The sequence below is a fragment of the Calidris pugnax genome, unplaced genomic scaffold (genome assembly GCF_001431845.1).
Source record: "Calidris pugnax isolate Ruff unplaced genomic scaffold, ASM143184v1 scaffold24, whole genome shotgun sequence".
In the NCBI taxonomy this organism is placed as follows: domain Eukaryota; kingdom Metazoa; phylum Chordata; class Aves; order Charadriiformes; family Scolopacidae; genus Calidris; species Calidris pugnax.
In genome coordinates, this window is record NW_015090922.1 from 29,576,161 (window position 1) to 29,599,219 (window position 23,059).

General features: G+C 43.3%; 1 protein-coding gene across 6 annotated transcripts in view; it reads left to right on the plus strand.

Moving 5' to 3' along the window:
* Positions 1-450: 450 nt before the first annotated feature.
* The window catches only part of UNC93A (unc-93 homolog A (C. elegans)), a 27,404-nt gene continuing 4,795 nt past the window's right edge, over positions 451-23,059 (plus strand). The window contains exons 1-9 of one of the 6 annotated variants that reach the window (XM_014950431.1): positions 451-761; positions 3,970-4,006; positions 7,826-7,978; positions 10,418-10,599; positions 12,510-12,739; positions 15,818-15,943; positions 18,919-19,136; positions 20,282-20,417; positions 21,990-22,121. In XM_014950431.1, the coding sequence (XP_014805917.1) occupies positions 7,892-7,978; positions 10,418-10,599; positions 12,510-12,739; positions 15,818-15,943; positions 18,919-19,136; positions 20,282-20,417; positions 21,990-22,121 (1,111 nt within the window). In that variant the 5' untranslated portion in view covers positions 451-761; positions 3,970-4,006; positions 7,826-7,891. Of the gene's footprint in view, positions 762-3,969; positions 4,007-4,590; positions 4,660-5,530; positions 7,979-10,417; positions 10,600-12,509; positions 12,740-15,817; positions 15,944-18,918; positions 19,137-20,281; positions 20,418-21,989; positions 22,122-23,059 lie in introns of those variants that run through there. The other 5 variants (XM_014950428.1, XM_014950430.1, XM_014950429.1 and 2 more) reach the window with 5 other exon arrangements.

Here is a 23,059-nt window from a genome sequence, read left to right on the forward strand (position 1 = left end):
TGAAGGACTGAGGCTACTGTTGCCAAAGTCAGCATTCTTCCAGTGGTTGCAATGGATCCTGGAACAGACTCTGTGAGTGACTTTTAATACGAAAAAACTCCAGCAAGGATGTATTTCCAGAGATACAATCCCAGCTGAGACTGTCTGTATGCAGTGACCGTTCCTGTGGTACTGCTAAATGACTAAGGAACTGGTGGTAATAGACTGTCACTTTTCATCTTCGGGTCCCTGCTATGTGCCCACCATACTGTGGTGGCAGTGACTGATAGTCCTCACCACCCTGAAGTTAGGGAATGGCTTCTGTGAAATGGACAGAGTGACTCTGATTAGCAATCTCAGCAATTTTCTGGACGCAGGAGCACTTTGGTGGAATATTAACAGTTCACGAAGAACAAATATGCAAGCAAGAATGCAAGTGAAATAGTAATGACACTTATTTCAGATGATAAACAGAGGTGGAGTTCTGTGTGTCCTCTCTTCCTAAATACTGTTTTTTTCTTGATTCAAGGCTCACACCAGGACTGAAAAAATGAAGATGGGATGGGATAGGAGTTTTGCAAGCCTTGTAAGCATAGTGGGGCAGTTCAAGATCAGTGCAAGATTAGAAATACACAGAGGGCTTGCTTATCTCCCGAAAACGGATGGGAAATGTGAAGCTCGTTCAGAGCAACAGCCATCAAGACATTCCCTGCTGGACTCCGGTACCTGTTTCCAGGGAAGTCTATCATAGCTCCATAATCTCCAGGAAGCCACTCAAAAAGGTAATTTCATTTGATTGAATGCAAGAGATGCAGACTAATGGGCCTGAGGGATGTGTGTGGGAGAAGGCAGGGCTGCGGATGGGAGGAAAAGGGTCAAGGACGACTGGTAGAGAAACAGTGTCCTGGATGGCTGCAAAATTTACCGGTACTGGGGCAAGAGGGGTCTGTTGCTCAGGCCTGGGAGACACTCTTTATCACCCTAGGGGAAGGTTATGGATCTTCCACATATTTTATGCCACAGAAAAATCCAGGTGAACAGGTAATCACCTGCCTCAAGCACTTTGTGATATCTGCTGGGATAGGGAAGATGTTTTGTGATCAAAATTTACTGTAGGAAAAAAAATCAACAAAAAAGAGCACCTGTTCTGATTAATTCTAATAGAACTTATTTGTCTATGGCAGCCCCTTTCTCTAATGCCGTACTGCTCACCAGCCTGTACAGACCTGCCCTTTTTTATGTTGCATGCTCAAGAGCCCCTGCTTGCACTTCTGCAGCTTGCTAGCACCTGCTTGTATAAGGGGTTATGGTATATTCAGTGACAGAAAGCAGAAGTGAGTGGGAGCAAGGTTTACAGTGGAAGAGGCTCATACTACTTTTTATCTGCCATAGATATTTACATCGATGGCAAGTGGGTGGTAAATAGGTGGTAAATATTCCTCTTATGCCAGTCCCCAGCCATGGTTGCAACCAACGGACAAATGAAAGGTGAAAGGCACATGAGAGTGAGAAGCTCCACATCCCAGGACATCAGCCCTGATATGGCTTTATGCAACCCTACTTTCTGGGATCAAGCCCCACTCTCCTTCCCTTTCTTATGTCCACAAGGAGATAAATTTGTCACAAGTATTTGTGATAGCCTTTTAAAAAGCAGGGGCTTCCTGGCTGAGCATTACAGAACCTAATAGTGGACATTAATAACATGAACAGCCACCTGTGAACTAAAACGGAAAGGTGACAGTACATGGTTTGGATTGCTGACAGAGTTCCATCCTCCCAGCCCACATCATGGGTGTGTGCAAGGAATTTCTGATGCATACTCATGTGAACAACTAGTATGCAGCCGAGCAGTTTCCAGTAAATGGCTCTTAAGGCTTCAGAGCCGCCGCTGTACAAAAGTCTATTGTTCATATGCAGGATCCGCCTCCCTACCCTTTCATTATAAAAGCACAGATCACAACAGTGGCATGTTTATCTTAGCAGGGTGTTAAGTCCTACCAACTGAGTCACAGCCGCTGGTTTAGGATTAGAAAAGGGTTTACCCCAGCTATTCTGAAACATCCAAAATGCAGGGCAAGGCACATGTACAATGTCAGTGCTCAGGCAACAGTTCCAAGAAGCTAAAATGTGAATAGGCTGAGTTTGAACCAGATGAAAGCATCTTTATATAAGAGAATGAATGCAAGACAACTCCAGTGGAGAAACAAGGGGCTGTTCCCGGGTAGCTGTCAGCCTGGAGAGGCTGATCTCCTCAGCTGTCCTCTGCAGAGGTTGGCTGCTACACAGGGCAGGGCCTTACCTTCAGAAGGCTTGAATCTCTCCCTAGGCTAGAATTAGTATCGGTGAACACCCTCCTAGATGTGTTCACACATTGGAAGCTCCAGCCCAGAGAGATGAATATCTCAGGAGGTGAGTAACACCAATAAGAAGTCCAACACTTAAAGGAACTGTTTCTCTGGTTCATAAAAATTTATCAGTGCGTCTGGACTGGCATCACATCATCCTATCCTAACCTGAGTCCTGCTATACAGACAGTACTGGCTATTTGGACAGCTGGACTCAGCAGAGCAGACAAACACCCTGCAGGGAAGGCCTCCCTCGTGATCCTACTGATAGAAAAATCACAGCTGCATTCAAGCCCATGGCCTGCACCCTCTAGGCTCTTTTTCTGTTTGGCCCCCGCTTCTACCATGAGCTGGCTCCCAGCCCAGAAAACAAGGCGTCTCTCCTCTTCTTCCTGGAGGGATAGGTAGTGGAGCTGGAAAAGGGCCTCATGAGATATTAAGAGCAGTGTTGAGGGAGGAGGGAGCAGGACCTTACAGCCAGCGAGGCTAAAAGTAGCTTAATGATCTGTGAGACAGGAACGCAACCAGCAGTTTTGAGGTGACTCCCTTAAGGAAAAAGCCTGTTGGTACTCAGGGGATGGGGTAAGGAGGGAGAAGCAGAGAGATGAAGGCAGGGTAAGGGCTAGGGAACAGCAAAGCAGTAAGGAAGGACAGCATACATCAAGGCCATAAAGGGAGATAGAGATAGACAGTTTGGTGCCTCCAGAGAAAGACAGAGGACATCAGCAGGTAGGATTCAGACAAAAGTGGCATACTGATGTCTATGCAGCCATGCATGTAGAGGGGTCTTGGGAGAACAGATGAGAGGACAATATCTGTGGATGCACTGTATTGTAGAAAGGAGGAGCATTTGAAAGGAGAGAAGGGAAATACAGGAAATTTGGAAGTGAGAGCTGAAATGCTGGAGGGGGAGATGTTTAGACATTTAGAGGCTCACAGGAGCAACTCACACTGCTGGAGCCATTGGCACAATAACAATTATTTTCCTCCAACTTTGTGGGCAAGGTGAGTTCACCAACTGGCAACTCCCTTCCAATCCCCTTCCCAGGAGAAAACAGCTTTTACTGCTTGATGTGTTCAGCTCAGTGTTATGAATCTCACATCTGATTTGTGACCCTCTCTCAACATGTAACAGCCTGTATTTCCTAAGGCCCCATCGGGAATGGCTGGGCTTTGCAAGGCATGTGTGTCACATTTAGCCATTCCTGCTGCAACTCCAAAATCAGCAGGGCACCAACGCAGGTGAAGGAGAAAGAGAAGAACAGAGCATCATGGCCAGGCTCTCACAGCGAGAAAGGAAATGCTGTGTAGGCAGCCTGGGCCAAGCAGCCTTGAATTTTAATAGGGCCCTTTTCTCCTGAAGCAGCTACTAAAAATGGAGAACTCGGACATTGGTCTTGCAGGTGGGAACACTGCAGGTACGTCAGAACAGGGTAAGTTCCTGGCAGAACAGGAGTAGGGGGAAAAAAGAGTGGTTACAGTGGAGTTAAACATGTCTGAGCATCTCCTAGGAGTCAGTCGTGCTTTCCTATGCCATATGCAAACTGTGAAAGATTTTTCAAATCTAGATCACTTTCTGTTGCCCATTGCATTAGCCTTATATTTTACAGATACTCTATTTATTTTCTCCTTCCCACTGCTACAGCCCAGGGAGAGTGTCTTCTGTGTGACTGTCCCAGAAGGTGAGCATTTGGGGTGGTGGTAGCCTCATCGAAGGAGCGTCCTGACTACGCCACAGGGGTCTCTGAAAAGACAATTTGGGGCTTGTGCGTCTAACAGGATGAATTACATAGCAGCAGTATGGGTTCAAGCAGCTCAGAGTGTGAGCCAGGATTTTGTGAGTGTGAACTCTGTAGGTTACCAAGGAGGGCCATGCGATCTGCTGGCTTTGCCACAGTTAAGAGCTCCTATCCCAAGACAGAATACTGAGGGTTTTCTCATACTTCTAGGGCTCAGGAGAACAGGCTTTGTCCTGATGTTCCCCTCTAGTATATTTGCAATTCCTTCACCACGGAAAACAGGCAGGAGTCATCTTCATTTCTCTAAGTGGGAATACACAGACTGTCTCTGCTCTCCCCGCCCCTGAGTTTGGAGTCACCCATGGGCAAACATTTGTCCTCTGCAACTCCTGCTCCTCAGAGATCAGTCCCAGTCAGGGCCACCTCTGACAACAGCTCTTGCAACACTTGCCCCTTGCCCATATTATGTGGGTGGGGAAACCATTGGCCAGCTGGCATATAAAAATACTCATCCTTTCTACCCATAGACACAAAGGATAGTGTGTATCACCAAGGAATTAATCAATTAGAAGCCTCCTAAGACAGAAAATCCTATGGTGAGTATTCCGGGTGGTTTTGTTTTGGGTTTTGGGGTTTTTTTGTGTGGTAGTGGTGTTAAGATAACTGCCTAAACAATATATTTAACCAGCAAAGAGTAAACAGGGAAATTATAATTATGAAGCACAAAACTCCCCAAAGATTAGCCTCTGGCACTATAATCTTTTAAGCAAAGGCTGCCCTCATTTACACTGAGAAAATAAACACAGGAAAATAAACGTGAGCGGCTGTGGGATGGAGTCATGAATTTAACCAGCCTCTTCTACCTCCCGTTTTCGTGATTGCGCTCTGCAGGGCATTTCAGTTTGGTGGCCGCAGCCTCCTGTGTGAAAGCTAAGCCCAAAATGCAGTGCAGGGCTCCTGAGGCTCACTTAATCTTAGTTAGACTGGCAGGAAGAATGAAAGAGGTGTCAAGGGTGATGCACAGCAGGCCTGCCGGAGCCACCCGCTCCCTGGTACCAAAGGAAGAGATCCTCGGCCTTATCAGATCTCCTTGGTAAAGACTCCACACATTCCTCAGGAGGGGCTCAGGACCAGGCAGCTGGATAACCGAAAGCTCTGGGCAAGGGATGCGGAACAGGCCGGCGTGCCTTTGATCAGTCAAAAGGAGAGAAAAAAAGCAACCTCCACAACCCCTTCCTCCCCCACCCCATCCCCTGTATGCTCTCCAACATTTGCTGCTAAGTGGACGTGACTGAGCTAGGAGTTAAGAATTCCTCCAGAGCAGAAGTGCTGATGGGACAGCCTATCCAGCACTGCATTTTAAAAATAGCATCCAGTTAATGCTAATTTTTTTTAAAGCTGTGTTGTTCTTACTGCTAATGCCAAGGAAGAGCACTAAATAAAGTCTTCTAGAACTGAGTGCACTTTGCACTACCCTTGGTTCTTGCCTCTGCCCAAACAGCTGATCGTTACCCTTTTGTTTAGGACAAGCATTAACCTTACATTTTCTCATTCATTTTTTTCAGTGCTTTTCAACCTATGACCTCAAACCCCCTGAATTTTGCAGAGTATTTCTAAGGGGTCCATACCAGGAACAAGCTTGTTATCACCAAGTGTAAATTTCTTATGCAGGGATCTGCACTGGAAAATTGCAACGATCCAATAAATCTGAAAAGATTGGAAATCCCTGGGCCAAAGTACCACCAAGTTGGTTTATAAGCCTTGTAGAGGATTACAAACACTCTAAAACAACAGTAGCATTGTGATCTAATTGAAAGTGTTTGCATGCTGAGCATAGTAGCCTGGAAAATAAAAAGCCAGTATTTCACGATCTAGACTTGCAATATAGAAGTACCATTAACAATGGAGAATTAAAAGATTATGTTTTCTGCATTATTTCATTCAAGACGATTATAAGACAAAAGAAGAAAATGAAAAGGCACATACTGGAATTTTCTCCAAAGTAGAAACTAGCTGTGACCTCTTTAATGTATTAAATGAATTAATGCATTAAAGTCTCCTCCCCTCACCCTCGAAAGTCCCTGTGGGAAGCAAAATTGTGCCATCTAGTGGGATTTAGACCAAGTCTTAGCTGTGCATTCCCACTAGACCCTACAGACCACCTCCACTTGAGAATGTTAACTTCATGGCATGGACTTTTTTGGATTCTACTTTGCTCCCGAGTTTAAATCCCTTCTCTGCTACAGCTGCGGGAAGGGTCTGTTCACCCCGGGTGGCTTAGGGGCAGAAAGGACTTTCTGTGCTCAGAAGGGGAATATTCATGTCCTGGTTTAGGCTGGGATGGAGTTGGTTTTCTGGCTAGCAGGTGGTGTGGTGCTATGTTTTGGAGAGCAGCGTTGGTAGTGCACTGGTGTGTTTAGTTGTTGCTAAGCAGTCAAGGCCTTTTCTGCTCCTCACATGGCCCTGCCAGCGAGTAGGCTGGGGGTGCACAAGAAGTTGGGAGGGGACACAGCCAGGACAGTTGAACCCAACTGACCTAAGGGATATTCCATGCCATATGCTGTCATGTTCAGTATATAAAGCTGGGGGAAGAAGAAGGAAGGGGGAGACCTGTTTGGAGTGATGGTACTCATCTTCCCAAGTGACCACTAGGTGTGATGGAGCACTGCTATCCTGGAGGTGGCTGAACACCTGCCTGCTGATGGAAGAAGTGAATGAATTCCTTGTTTTGCTTTGCTTGCGGCTTTTGCCTTGCCTATTAAACTGTATTTATCTCAACTCACAAGTTTTCTCACTTTTACTCTCCCCCACCAGTGAGAGCGTGAACGAGCAGTTGCATGGTCCTAGTTGCCAGCTGGGGTTAAACCACAATTCAAAAGCTGAGTCAGGACTTGCAGGAACAGCCAGTGTGTCCCGAACAGAGACAATGCAAATTCACAAGGGCAGGCTCTGAAAACAGGGGAGAGCAGGGGCAAACACAGCAGGGCTGGCTGGCTTGGAGGAAGCTTTTCACTCCTTGAGCCAGGCAGCACTGGCAAGGCAAAATACACCCACAAAGGCTGGTTTTTTTCCAGAGGCTGGAGGAGGGGAAGTTGCTTTTTCATTTATCTGCTCAATCCATATTTCTTCTTGGCTTCTGAGTTGATGGGAAAGATGGGGAAAAATGGTTTTCATGAGTATGACTTGGTAAATTTGGAACACCCAAGGCACAGGATTCACCACGGGTGAAGGCTCTCCCGCTTGCTAAGCAGGCAGCACCCTCGTTTTGTCACGCTGCACGGCGATAGAGCTGGGGTGTGCAGACAACACCAAAACACCACCAGTCTCACTTCCTAGTACGCTTTTGTAACCTTAGTTAAGCATTAGGCCTAATATAGATTTCAGTGCCATCTTTTAATCTTTGCCCTTTATGGATTAGTGTATCTTTATGCCAGACAATCATTTCACTGCCTGCAATTTTTTTCTTCTGTGCTAGTGATAGGAGAGAGCCATATAATGGACGACTGCAATACTAAAATCGTTCCAAGTGTTGCAAGTGACTTATATACCTAGCTAATAAAACCTGACTGAGGTCCTTTGGGAGTGCTCGTTATTGCCTTAGTCACGACAGGTGAATGAGTAACAACTCTGTAAGGAGTTTTCACTATCAGAAAAAGTAAAGTTCACTGGCCAATCGTCAAATAATTAACAACTCTTTCCTCTACAAATGCAGTGAGAAGTGACCTTTTCCAACAAAACATAAGCTGTTTTTCTCCAACTCAGAGCATCCCCTGGAATAATTGGATCAGCTTTGCACACCGGGAGACCTTTTGTCTTGTATGAATCAACATGGAAAGGAATCTTAAGAATGTTTTGGTCATTTCTTTCGGATTTTTACTTCTCTTCACTGCTTATGCAGGACTCCAGAGCCTACAGGTAAGTGGAGCATCTCCCAGTGGCTGGCAGGACAGCTGGCCTGGGAGGGCATGAGGCCAGCTGGTTGTGTGAAACCTGGCAGTCTTTCCCCAGTTTCTGTGCACAATACTTGTTTATGAGGTGAGTTAGGACATCAATTTCATGCAGGTTAGTATTCCTCAGTCAGATCCATAGCATTTACTAAATATTTTATTCTAGTACTTCTCAAATAGTTTGAATACTTGTGTCAGATTATTTTTTTAGGTCCACGAAAGCTGTTTGAGTGAAAATAAGATTTCTCTGAGATTTTTCTCAAAAGAAGATAATGTAAAATGGAAAACAAACTTCATTTCTGAAAAAAGATTGTTCTGAATGTTTCTAAATTGATTTGGTATTATTATTATAATTATTATACAGCAATGTAAAATAATAAAAATGTAGGCGCAATCCATTAAGCAATATAAGTATAAAATAATACAATAATTCCTGGTATCATGATGTAATGTAATAATAATAAAAATATTATTTTAAATCACAGGCAGCTGTGGCTTGTATTGACATTAACATCTTAAAACACAGTAGCAGAGATAGTTTCTAGAATTACTTGCATACTCAGGGTACCATCGGAGATGGTTTGTTTAGTATGGCCATATTAAAAGACTGAGGGTTACTATTACGGTCTATGAATACTTCAGAGTAAATAAACACAAGAAGGAATTTTTCAGTCTAGAAGACTCTTCTAGTCTAATGAAAAATAAATGGATATAAGTCATCCATGAGGAAGTTTAGGCAGGATATTAAAAGATGACCCCAACCAAATGGGTTCTAGAAGGATTTTCCAACTGGTGTGGAAATCTGTATGCTTTACAGGTGGAGCTTGATATAGAACATGATAAACTTGTTTGCAATAACAAGGGGTTGACCTCATTTTAGGAGCTCCCTGCTAGCTCTGGACACCTCCCTCTTCTCTTCTCCTCTCCTCAAGCATTTTCTGTTTGCTGACACTGTCAAATTCCAAGTTCAGGGAAGTTCTGCAAAAAAAAGTCCCAAAAATGGATGGAGATCTTACAAGATGGGCAGACTAAAGAGGAGGGGAACGGTAAACCCAAGAAGCCATGAGTCATCCCCACCATCTGAAACGGTGCATGCTCAGGTTAAGTGCTGGAACATACAGCCTCCTCTAACGCTGCAGGAGGGAGTGCTGCTGATTCACAAATAGCCCTCCTTTCTCTCCATTTTGTCTTGTCGGCTAAAGACGACCTGCTGAGACACAATCAAAAGTAGGTTATTTTATTCTATTGTAGCCTGCAGAAGAGGCATTAAAAATATGCAACATTCATTTCAACATTCCACCCCTCCCCCCCAAAAAATATAAACCAAAAAACCCCAAACCAGCAACAATTAAGCTAATCATACGATTTTGGAGTCCTGGCTCCTAACTTTTGGAAGCTACAGCTGACAAAATCAGGCATGTGGTGTTTCAAATATAAGACCTCAGTGATCAGAAAGCCTCTTTGCCTTTTTACAAACCAACCATTCTGATTCCCAAATATGTTGACACTGCTTGACAGAGAAAATTCCCTCCTCACCTCACCATCTTGAGGTGAGGAGGCACTGAAGCAGGCACCGAAGATGCCTGCTTCTTGCCAAGGGAGCCATGCAGCTGCCACCATGGTCCTTCGTGGCTGGACCATGCAGCCACCACCGGGCTTGGAAGTGTTTGGTGCAGCTACAAGCTCTCTTCCAGTGCTACCCCCACACGCCTGCACGCATATCCCCTTCCAAAATCATAACAGATCATGTAAGCTTGGAAAACCAGCAAGAAAATGTTGATAAGCATCCCCTTGCTCTTCTCATTGCAAATTTTACAGCATCAAGATAAGAGAACCATTTTGAGCATAAAAATACAAAACCTGGTTAGATCAGTAAAATCTCATTCCTCCCTTGTGAAAATGTGAGTGAATCAACTACTTCCAACTACAAAGGGCTCCTATGAACATATTAGGATATTTGGACCTTGGCCTCTGAAGAATTTAGAAATTATCAGACCCGTAGTTTTAAGCAAAGAACCTTCCACTGTTCCGAAGTCAGCCTTTGCAATGCAGATCTGAAGATACTGCTACCTGAGACAAAAAGGGAAGGCCAAGAGAAGAGGTTATCCCTCATTCAGCTTGCTTTCAAAGATAAATTCAAACACATTACATTAAATTATTTAAAGTCTGACTTACCAAAGCTTTGAATGTGAGCAATTTTCGCCTGGTTCTGTATCATATTTTCATAAATGGGCTACCATTGTGAGGAAAACCATAAATCCATAATTAGAATGCTTTGGGGAAAGGAGAGAGCAATACCCAGCCCCATCTTCTGTGTCTCTCTTTCTGACTGAAGCCACTCTCTGTACACCATAGTAACATGTGCCTATGATAAAATTTGTCTCAACCACTGTTTTTGTCCATGCAGAGCAGTCTCAATTCAGAAGAAGGCCTGGGCGTTGCTTCCCTAAGTGTTCTCTATGCTGCACTCATCTTATCGTCCATGTTCCTCCCTCCAATCCTCATCAAGAAGCTGGGCTGCAAGTGGACCATCGCAGGTTCTATGTGCTGCTACATCGCGTTCTCCTTAGGGAACTTCTACGCTAGCTGGTACAATTTAAATACTTTAACCCTGTCTATTGTGTTTGAACAAAATCGGTGAGGGAGAAATTCTTTCTTCTTTTTCTTCTCAATTCCTACTTTACCTCTGTGTTGTGGATTTGAAAGTTGGATGCAAAAGGTGTTACCTGTGAGAAACAGGGACTCTTTAGTGTGAGAGCTGGGACTCTTTAGTCTGGAAAAGAGAAGGCTGAGGGGAGACCTTATTAATGCTTATAAGTATCTCAAGGGCGGGCTGAGGGAGGAGGGAACCAGACTCATTTCAGTAGTTGCCAGTGAGAGGACAAGGGGCAATGGGCACAAGTTGGAACATAAAGGGTGCCACTTGAATATGAGGAAGAACTTTTTCACGGTGAGGGTGACAGAGCCCTGGAACAGGCTGCCCAGGGAGGGTGTGGAGTCCCCTTCTTTGGAGATTTTCAAGACCTGCCTGGGTGCCGTCCTGAGTAACATGCTCTGACGAGCTCTGGGTGGTCCTGCTTTGGCAGGGGAGTTGGACTAGATCATCTCTATGGTCCCTTCCAACTCTAAAAATTCAGTGAAATTCAGTGAAACAGGGATAAAGAATCCAGTAGCAGGTGAAGCAGACAGGTGAAAATATGCAAAAATCCAGAATGAATGCATTCATCCGCCCACCTGAAGTTGCTTCTTTAACTCACGTGTGTAGCAGAGATTTCTTTTCAGAGAAAAATAAAATTAGAAGAAGTTCCATTTAATCCAAATGACTTTTAGGACTGCTTTTGAAAAGATCGAAGGGAAGTGGCTCTGGCCACAGAGGAGCACAGAAGGAGACCAGCTCCTGCCTTGACCTTTCAGAAGTGGATGAACAATGTACTTCTGCTCTCCAGTGACTGGGGATGCAACTCTGCAGAGGAAAGTTGTTCCTCTTCCATCTTCCAATGTGATCCATCTTCCGAAGCACAGGTTCAATTTAATTCTCAGTTCCAAGAGGACAGGGCACATGGGCACATACCCAGCCAGCCTCACCTAGACCTAGCCCCTGGGCACAGCTGGGAGTGCTTGGCCATTCTAAGCTCCATAGGACTGGACCTTTCTTGCTTTCATGTGGTAGATGTACTGAATCACACAAAGGATAAAGCTATTTCTTTGATGTCTATTTTTGCCTCTGGATCTTTGGGCAAATGATTATTATGCTAATGGATGATAACTATGCTAAATAAAGTGTTCTTTGGCAGGTACACACTAATCCCTACCTCTGTGATCCTGGGCTTAGGAGGAGCACCACTCTGGTCTGCCAAATGCACTAAAGAATCCAGTAGCAGGTGAAGCAGACAGGTGAAAATATGCAAAAATCCAGAATGAATGCATTCATCCGCCCACCTGAAGTTGCTTCTTTAACTCACGTGTGTAGCAGAGATTTCTTTTCAGAGAAAAATAAAATTAGAAGAAGTTCCATTTAATCCAAATGACTTTTAGGACTGCTTTTGAAAAGATCGAAGGGAAGTGGCTCTGGCCACAGAGGAGCACAGAAGGAGACCAGCTCCTGCCTTGACCTTTCAGAAGTGGATGAACAATGTACTTCTGCTCTCCAGTGACTGGGGATGCAACTCTGCAGAGGAAAGTTGTTCCTCTTCCATCTTCCAATGTGATCCATCTTCCGAAGCACAGGTTCAATTTAATTCTCAGTTCCAAGAGGACAGGGCACATGGGCACATACCCAGCCAGCCTCACCTAGACCTAGCCCCTGGGCACAGCTGGGAGTGCTTGGCCATTCTAAGCTCCATAGGACTGGACCTTTCTTGCTTTCATGTGGTAGATGTACTGAATCACACAAAGGATAAAGCTATTTCTTTGATGTCTATTTTTGCCTCTGGATCTTTGGGCAAATGATTATTATGCTAATGGATGATAACTATGCTAAATAAAGTGTTCTTTGGCAGGTACACACTAATCCCTACCTCTGTGATCCTGGGCTTAGGAGGAGCACCACTCTGGTCTGCCAAATGCACTTACCTCACCATTGCTGGCAATTCATATGCTAAGAAAGCAGGAAAAAATGGGAAGGACATTATCAACCAATACTTTGGGGTCTTCTTTCTGATATTTCAGTCCGCCGGCATCTGGGGAAATCTTATCTCATCCTTGATATTTAGTCAAGCTTCCAATAAAGGTAAAATATATTTTAAAATCTTGGCACTTCTTTCTATAAGCATCAACTAGTTCTAGACAGTTAAAGGGTAGATTGCTGTAGCTGAGCTAGTGACCCTCGGCTGCCTTCACAGTCACTGGAAACGGGCACTTCAGATGTGACTTAGCTCATCTGAAGGTAGATGTCTGAAATAGATGGGCGAAATTGCTCTATTTTCTATCAGCTCTTCATCAGTTATAAAGAGAGTTCAGACAGCTAGCTCAAAAATAGATGTCTATTGAATTCCTTTTGAATTCCACCCCTGTGTCGTAAAGCATAGATAGGCTTGCTGGCAGTGACAGTCTCTCACATCTGACTTCTATTTAAAGTGGTTAAAACAAAAGGCAAAACACAAAAGCAGCCTTTTCGCAGAGCTCGTAGTATTGAATTAATTTGCTGTTAAACATTCAAGGTTAGTCAAGCTGATGCTGGTGCTTGCTGAAAATGAGTGCTTGACAGAGTTGTCCAGAAGAAACAGAAGTAGCTGTTGGCAGGAGCCTGCCTGCCAGGGCTCCTCTGCTGTATTTCAGGCTCAGACAGCAGATGCCAATGTAGCTTGAAGAAATTACTCAACAGTGCTCCCCTCATTTCTCATGCTTGTAATTGGTGTAAGCTTTAAAAGGGCAGTTGGGAAGATAAATTAATACTTGGATGCCACCTTAGAGATTCAAAGTGTTACAGTGTATTCTCATTGCAGTCTCCCATGCTTTCCCCATCCTGTCAAAGTCAGAACAGAATGGACATGGAAAGACCTTTCCATATGCACTGCTACTATGAACAGCAAGAAGTTACCTCTTTCCCCCGGCTCAGTTAAGCAGCATGTCCTCTGGAGGGTATTCAAATAGGTATTCAGTTAAATCTAAATGTCAGGGAGGTTTTAATCTTTGAATTCTTGGGTTTATGGCACAGTAGTTGTCACAAGGCATGATATGCGTGGAGAATCATGCTTTCCTTTAAAGTCAAGCAGATCTAGATGAAACACCATCAAAGCAGAATTCTAAAGGACTGTATGCATCAAGTGGAACTGAGCCCTGCTGACCTGACCACTGAGCCACACGATGTCTAAGGAGGGAACAGCCTTTCTGATTTCATTTGCAGGACAGAGGCTGTGGTGCAGCCGTGGAGTCTCCACAGACTGCAACCATTTTACTCTCCTCTTCCCAACAGCACACATCATGCTAAGTGATGTTACTAAGAGGACTAAAATACTATTTCTTTATCTCTAAAATCCTCTCCTAGTTTTGCAGCTGAGGATGTTCCTCTAAATTCTAATGAAACTCTAACTTTTGCCTATTTTTTATCAGTTACATTGGATTTCAGGAAATCCTGTGGTCCTGGGAGGTGTGCTATGAACAGCCCTCAAAGCCAAAGGCCTTGCATACCTTCACAACAGTGATGAGCAGTCATATTCTAAGCTTCCCAACTGTGCCTTCTCAGTGAGACTCAGCTTTAAACTAGAGGGAGCTTCTTGCAGGGGGATGAGGGTCTCCGGGCACTTATTTCTTTTCCTCTCCTCTGTCAGTGCAGCAAAGATATCCCCCCATATTGCCCATATACTTTAAATGAATAATTTCACTGAGCAATCAGAAAGATATGCTACGTATCTGAGAATCAAAATGCATAAAATTCAGACGTACATACACCTGACATATTGCTTGCATCACTGCCTCCAGACACAGCAAGGCAAGCTACACCATAAGGTAATGCTACATCAGAAGACAGTAATCAATGTAAATTACAAGAGTCATCCTTTCTTACTCATCAATACTGTGGCCTTATTTCCAGAGGAAAAGAGTAAACCCTGCCTTGCAGCTTCCATATCACTGATTGTGTGTGCATCTTCATCTTCAGATGATGCATGAAGGGATAAAACTTCTTTTACCCACTTCCACACTTTACTAGTGTGACTAATCTTTTGCATATGGTAATTTTACTGAGGGTCTGTTTGTTCAAAACTGTGTAGTGTAGCCACTGGCGATAATAAGCTAATAGTTTTCTTTCTGTTATGAAATATTATCTGATGTTTATGTTTATCTGATGAACCTAAAGTTGTTTATGAAGCTAGTTAAACAGCTGGTTCACATTGCAGCAGCTTTGATTGGAAGCAATGGGGAAAAACACACTAAAAGTAGTTACACAATAACCCTAATTGAAAAATTACAGTTCGAGTCCTGTTTAAGGAATCAGCCAAGGTACACTGTATTGCCCTTTATTATGCTTGAGCCAATGACAAATTCTGCAGTGAAAGCGTTGAAATGATTGTATGCTTTTTTGATCACTCTTCCCCACTAAACGGCTTATTCAGGCTCAAACTTTGGGTTAGTATTTTTTCTTTACAGAGAGGGTACAGGAGGAAGTGGGCACAGTGCTGTGGTGACACACAGGCTGCCTGAGCACACACTGCGTGTGGCTTTGACACGTGCCCAGCACAACACTGGTGAGACTGGACAAAGCAAAGGTCTTACTCCTAACCCTGCCAAACTGCTCTAGTTGCAAGAATGTTCTCAAAGAGTAATAAAGCCAGTAATAAAGTAATAAAGCCAGGAAATGCTGATTTCTTGGAAGACTGCATTAGTGGGTAATCGTAATTTGAATTTATAAAACAAAAAGACGTATCGAGGTGGTTTCTGTGTCTATAACATATACAGAAATTACCTGGAGGAGGATAATGTGCTCTGGCTGTAAGAACTGAGGTCTATCAGCTCAGTGGTGGTGTAAACTGAAGTGTGGTGTGAACTGTCTTGTGGGACATTAGCATTAAGCGGTACAGATACACACTGAAACTTTAAATAGTGCAAATTGAGCTTGCATTCAGATTTCAGCCTCTGGTTTTAGTCCATGTCTCCGTGTAACCATCAATTCAGTGTTCTGTCTTGAGCAACTGTTTCTGTTAAACCAATTTTTTGTGTATTAAAAGTTAAACATCTGTAATTAGGAAGGATTTGAAACCAGAACCAATCACCAAGCACTGGATTCCCTTCTCCCTATATCCTTACATATAGTGTACACTTATCTGATCTCTTCTCTGTCCTGCCTTTCTTCTGGTTCCTACTGAATTAGTGGAAATCTCAGAAGAAAACCTGGCCTGCTGTGGCGCGCATGACTGCATGAGTGATACCACCAACACCACTGAGGCAGCGAAACCCTCCAGCTCCTTAATCTACACTCTGCTAGGGATCTACACTGGTAAGTAATCCGCCCAATCTTTAATGAATATCACTGATGAGGAACCTACTAGTTGTGAAACCTAGCATGACTTTGCAGATTAAGTTTCCAACTTCAACCTTCGATCCAATTTGCTAAAAGGAAGTAAGACATGTGAGAGCTGTAAACAACTCCTTCCTAACTAGTTTCAAATGCTTTCTGTCAGTCCCGTATCATTTTTGTCTGAAGGAGAAAGACATCCTTTACCCTTTTCACCTGGAAAACCAGTGTGGTGATCCCACTGTTCCACCCAATGTCAGTCTTGCTCTACAGAATCAAAAGGATGCCCACATTGTAATTAAAGGGTTGCAGCAGCATATCCACTTATGTTTGAGAGAGTTTAAAATTCACTATCTTCAGAATAAGCAATAGTGAAGTAGTTACTGATGGCATTGGCAGATTTATATAGGCATCCAGAGGTCCAAGATGCTAAGAGCAGCTCTGCTAGTGATACTTGAACTCACCAACTTCTAGTCATCTGGGGGTACCTATCAGAAGCAGCTGATGTCCTATCACCTGTAAAACAGCTTTAGCACAAAAACTGCACTGTAATTAGAGGGAGGTGGACCTGAACCATGGCTCCCAGAACATGCCATCATCTGGGGGTAGGTTTTTGAATCCCTGCTGAGATTTTACAACTTCAGTCAATTCTCAGCTGTGATGCTTGAATTATAATACCTTAATGTAAAAGGCAAAGATAAAGAGAAGCACTAGGCGAACTGGCATGTCTCCCATTTAGTAACTACAGCTGCTATAGACCTTCCTTGCATAAGGCTACAAAGGAATCACAGACAGGGAAGGCTGATGCCACCAAAAATTGGAAAGACAAAAATAGGTATGCAAAGATTCATCCCGGGAGGAAAGTTCAAAAAGTATCCGGCTCAAAACAAGTTCTTCTCTGGGTAAAGGGGAAGTATCTAGCAAGGCATTATGTCACCTTAGCTCTGTTAAAATATCTTCGCAGTCTCTGCACACAGATGTGCTCTCTATGCTGAGATGCATGGAATTTCTCATATGTTCAAACAGAGAGTATGTGATCTGGTCAGAGCCAGTCCACACCAGACAAGTGCATCACAGCAAACCCTCCCTCATTCCCCAACCTCCATTCCTAATTGGTGAGAAAATGCAAAGAATAACCTCCCCCGCTTCCCTTCCAGAGTGTGCTGAAGCTGATGTCTTTCTGCTAAAGGCAGGTTTGGCTCACAAGTTTAAATTTAAATTTGATGACTAACATATACAGCACTCCCTTAGGCTTTGCTCATGCAAAATGAATGCAGCCCTGCTGTCTTCTGACCCTGCGTCGGTAGGGTTTCATTTTTCTTTTAAGCTCTTAATAAAAGATATGTCTTTTCCTACCTCGAGGGAAACCAAATAGCTAAATATTTCATTCACAGACATTTTTAAAGTGTCTGTTCTATTTGGTTGCTGAATATATATTTTGCCCAGCCTGGGTGGAGACAATAATGGATAAGTCTTTCGTTTTTTTAGTTTTCTCGAGAACTGTGCATGTTTCTATTTATGTTCATATGGTTGGACTTCATAATCTCAAAGGTCTCCTCCAACCAAAATATGTCAAATAAATCAAGAGCAATTACAGGAGATAAGTAACTGCATGGCTTAATAGTGGTTCATATCTTTCTTGTGCTCTTGATTCATCTGACATATTTGTTTGAATATTTGTCTTGTAAATGTGGGTGTCCTGCTCTCACCTATTTAAGTCTTGCAATCAGCCCATAAGCACTAATGAACACCTTGGCAGAACCACTTCACCAAGGGTTTACAGCTCAGCCACAGTGGAGAATACAATTTCATTCTAGGAGACATGGATGAGAAATAGTAAGCAATAAAAAATTAAGGCAATTTGCTGTAAATCTGCTAACGTATTTGGACATTAAAAGTTCACAGAAAAGTGCATGCCCATACACAGTAACATAGGAGCACACTAAGTGGGCAATGTGGATGCCAAGAGGTGTCTGGTCTTCCTCTTACTCTGAACTCCATTTGTTTCTGTGGATGAATTTCTAGTCAGCATAAGTAAGAGAGGAAACATAATCGTGCCTTCCATCTGTAAGGAAGCAATCAGTTGTGAATCTGTGGCTGCATAATGTATATTATGACCCACAGTTATCTTCTTGATAACATGAAAAAAATCGTATTGATTCACTCCATGGGCAACAAACATAGACTGATACATGCACAATCATTTTCTGAATTAACTACCTCATGTATTCTTTCATATACTGCTTCTGCTAGGAAATTATAGATTCAAAGCTGTAACTTCCATCTTTTTCAAGTCACCCAGGGTTGCTCACTATCATGTTTAAAAAAGCACATATTTCATACTCAAATCATGGCTCTGAGCTGACAGAAAAAAAAAAAACCAAACCAAAAGCAACATACACCAGATCCAAGACAGCAGTTCTCCTTCTACCCCTTTATTTTTCTTTCCATGTATTTGAAGGAAGATCCCTCCCTAGCCACGAAAAGCTTGGCGCTGGAAGTGAGTATTCCTCTCTGGTGTTGATTTAAAGCCTTTTGATAGCTCCCGAGGGAGCTGTTTCTGGCCAGCTCCCCGTCCCCGCGACCCCTGGCCTGCCCCGGAAGGGTGAGCCATCACCCTCTGCGGCCGCGCAGCTGGCCCGGCGGCTGCCACAACAGGCCAGGGCCCGGCGGCTGCCACAACCGGCCGGGGCCCGGCGGCTGTCACAACAGGCCACTCACAGCTAAGCCGAGGGGGTCTGCGAGGTGCACAGCTGTATGCAGAAGATGTGAATGTAGATCAGGCCGCCTTGTTTACACAGAAATGGCCTTTACACTGAAGCGGAATCAGATGCATCTGCCAAAACGTCCCACAGAGAGCTAAGCACTAAGTCAGAACAATAACAACAGCAAGCGACTTCCCATCATTCTTCCAGCATTCCTCATTTTTTCATGAACTTTTTGTTTTGTTTTTGCAGCTAGTGGTGTGCTAGCTGTGTTGCTGATTGTTATGTTTCTGGACCAGATCAAATCTGACCAAGCAGAGACTGAGAAAGAAATACTAGAGACTCCATCCTTTTGGTCTACGTTCCTAGCAACTTTCAAGCACCTTAAAGATAAAAGACAGTGTCTTCTAATCCCTCTGACAATGTACAGTGGGTTTGAACAGGGATTTCTTTCTGGTGACTACACAAAGGTGTGGATGACAATGAAAATCTGTTTGTGTCTGATTGGTTTTTTTGTGCCTTTGTGTCTTACTATTGCATCTGATCTATATTTACTTGTTAAATGAAGATGTTTTCTATGGCGATTTGTGGTTTGCTAAATTACTGCTTACTTCTACCTGAATGAACCTTGAGTGACACCTTCAAACAGGAGAGGCCAGCAGTAAACATGTCCCTTGGAACAGCCTTAAAAAGCTGTAGAGAGCTTAACTCACCAGTGAAGGCCCCAGCAGAGAGCTACAGGTTCAAACTCCTCAGCTTGTTGTAAATAACAAACTGGGAAAAAAGCCAGAAGTTCTCAAAGCTTTTATATCTTCCTTCCTTCTGGTTTCCCTAGAGTTTGTGTAAGTGCAAGTCAGCACACATACTACAGATTTTATTTTGAGAATCTTTACGGTACGAGGGCAAACCCTCAATGTGGCTGGCTGAAAGCCCTCACCTGTCACTAGTGCAACAGGTCCAAACCCTGACGGCCTGAAATGATCAAAGCCACCTCTGCTCTTCCAGTTTCTCTACAAATCTGGACCTATAGCAGATGTGTTCTCCAGACATTCATTGAGAAAACCTCCAAAGAAAGGAGAAAAGCTTCCTGAGCTGCTTATTTGACACTTAAGCTTTCAAACCTTGCATATAAGCAGACGGAAGAGTGCACTTACTGCTGTTTGAATGGATTGAAAGGGGCACTCACACCATGGCCATCTCCACTGGCTGTATGCTCTTGTAGGTGAGGTCCTCTTCATTTCTTGGGGGCTGCTCTGCAATGACCACAATGATGATTGTCAATTTTCATCTCTTGGGCTATGAAGGGAAGGGCAGAAAATTCCTAGTGCCACTTCTAGGAGTTTTATTTGCACAGTGAGCAGTGCTCTGGTTTCTTCTCCTGCTTGTTACTGCTCTGTTTGCATGGCATCAGTCTGATTGGGAACTGGGTTAGGAATATTGCTGCTGAAGGCCAACTATGTCAATACGCCAGGGACTTGTCAGCAAACTCTGTAGCTGTGCTCCTTTGATCTCATCCACGGTGGTTATTTTCCAAATACTCAGGCTAAGACCCTTGAACCTTAGCTGCATATTTTCACTGAAAAAAACATGTCACCAACTGTCTCTTCTCTTCCAGACGTATGTGACCTGTGCCCTGGGGATACATTACGTTGGCTATGTGATGATCTGCTTTTCAGCTGTAAATTCCCTCTGCTCGCTGCTCTTTGGAAAGATCTCTCAGTTCACGGGTAGAAAACTTCTATTTGCATTAGGTATGTAAAGGTCACTTGAAAGAGTGATCACCTCGTGTAATATATCAAACCCAGTGCTCCCCCCTTTGCATGCACTACAAAGGGAGAGCTCGCTCTCAGCTATCAATTAAAACCAAAGTTAATCTTGGAGGCAAGCTTCATTCATGAGAAGAGAGGCAGCACAGTTAACCATAGTTGTGAGGTCACTGCCTTACATCATTTTGCTTTTGAGGGTGCTATCTACTCAGAAAGTGACCTACAGCTTGGCTGCTTCACAGGTCTAATACATAGCTCTTTACCGACAACAAATGATGTTACAACGCAGATGTTGAGGCCTAGGCTACACCTGAGAAGGATTTCTCTATTTGGGTGAAACCTCACCCTTAGGAGTGAAAGCACCTGCAAACCTCATAAGATGTGTTGTTTATTTGAGTCTCAGGGGATAGTGAACTTGGAACTTAAGCAACCAGGAAGATTTTTAGAGGTTGATCTGGTGTCCTTTTCACTACTTGCAGTATAGGGAGAAAAATTAAAGATAGAATCATATGCCAGTGTGTCAGGCTAGAAGAATTTGAGGGCCTCTGTATGGGACACTAATTTTCAGGTTGTCATGAGAAGAGATTTGTATATTGAAAAACATCTCCCTCTTCAGAGAACATTGTTCCAGTAAGCAATAGATTAATGGAGGCAGAAAAATGCCAAGAAATATTTAATTAGTTGCCCTGTATCCACTAAGCCATACATACTGAAGTGTTCTGATACCTTATTTCCACTACCCAGTAACCTCTGTTACTAGAAACTTGACTGACTGAGTCAATGTGCATCTAGATATTCTAGGCATTTTCCTCCATATGAAATGTTAAACCTGGGCAAGGAAGAAGAAATTTAGAATCCTTTATGCTGCAATCACTAGTTCAGATATTCTTCTATACATGTCTGTCATAGGTGTATGTCTCAGCCTATGGAATTCATTTCAGATTTTAAAAAAATCCAAAATGATGATGATGATGAAAAAAACCCTACATTGTCAGTAACGCAAGACCTCTGAACCTCTCAGTTCTGTTTAATGGTCTTTGTACTCAGCCTGTGGAAGTGTTCCTGTGGAGGGAGGAATCGGTCACTCATTTACATACTGCTTTCAAAAAGAAAGACAAAAAGCCACCAGAACCTCGATGTCCTTAACTGTCTCCTCTGACCCTGAAAGGAAACCTACATGTAAGAACTGGGCAAGGAGAGCAGAACGGTCCTTCCTCCCCCTTCCCACATGCCTTCCGTGGTGACTGCAAGTCTTTCAGCAGCCCCTTCTCCTCCTCAGGGGCAGTTCTTGTCCTTTGGGCAACAGCCGTATCAGTGCCGAGGATCTCTCAGCCCAGGACACTGCTCAGAATTATTAACTGAAGCCTGCCAAAAGGACTGCACTGTTCCGTATTTCATGTGATATCAACTCAGCCAGCGCAAAGCTCAATGAACCAGAAAGATTTTAAGACTGCCTTGTGCTCTAGTTGGGGGAAGAATTTGATAGTGTTATCTACCGCTATCTGTCGTTTTTTGTAATAGCATTTATATTTCCCTTCTTTCTTTCTAAATCAACAGCCACTGTTACAAACACCGCCTGTATAATAGCACTACTGCTGTGGAAACCTCATCCTAAGCAGCTTGCTGTGTTTTTCATATTCCCTGCTCTTTGGGGCCTATCTGATGCCATTTGGCAGACACAAACTAATGGTAAGTCCTGATGACAATGAAATGAATTCTCTTGAGATATAAAAATCTGCATATTTGTATTTATAAAGCCACACGTGCATAAAAATGCTAATGGGTTTAAGACAGCATCTAAAAGAAATATGTTAGTTCATTGGAAAGTAGAAGAAATAAGTTGGGAATAAGAAAGTAAAATAACTCGTTAAACAATTTTTTCCAAGATGAAGAGAGAAGAACGCTGCAGAAGATGATAACAGATATTCAGAATAAATATTCTGGAGGAGCATAAGTATTTCAAAGAAAATTAGAAAACTCAGAAGAATGATACATTTAGTCTGTCTTTTGCAACAAAGGAGAACACTCTGGATGAAAAATCAACTCAAAGCTCGGCAACAAAAGAAGCAGCAAATTGGCTGTTAGGAGTTATTAGAATAAAATTGAAGGAGAAAACCACAGAGAGCAACATTATGCAGCCAAGTAAAACCATGCAGTCCTGATTTGCTCCATTTCAAAAATCATAATCAAATGTGATAAGTCATAAGATGGCAATAAAAAGGAGCAGAGTCATGGGAGACTTCCACTTGAAGGAAGACTAACAAGCTAGAACACTTTAGCCTGGACAAGCAATAAGTAAGAAAGCAGTCAGTAAGATCATGAATAGTATGGAAAAGGTGATTAGAAATTCACTGTTTCTCTTAATAACAGAACTAGTGGCACCAAACAAAGTTATCAGGCAGCAGGCTTTACAGAAATCAGAAGATTTTCATACAATACACAATCAAAGTATAGAATTCATTGCCAAAAATGTAAATGTTTTTAAGCTGGAATTACATCACTTCAGGGGAAGATGTTCTTGGGGTCTATTAAAGCCTGGGGGTCCAGAGGAAATCTCAGTCAGAAAGTCCCTATGTCTTTGATTGCCAGAGTCAGGAGGGCCCTGGGAGGGGGGGTGAGGAGGGGGC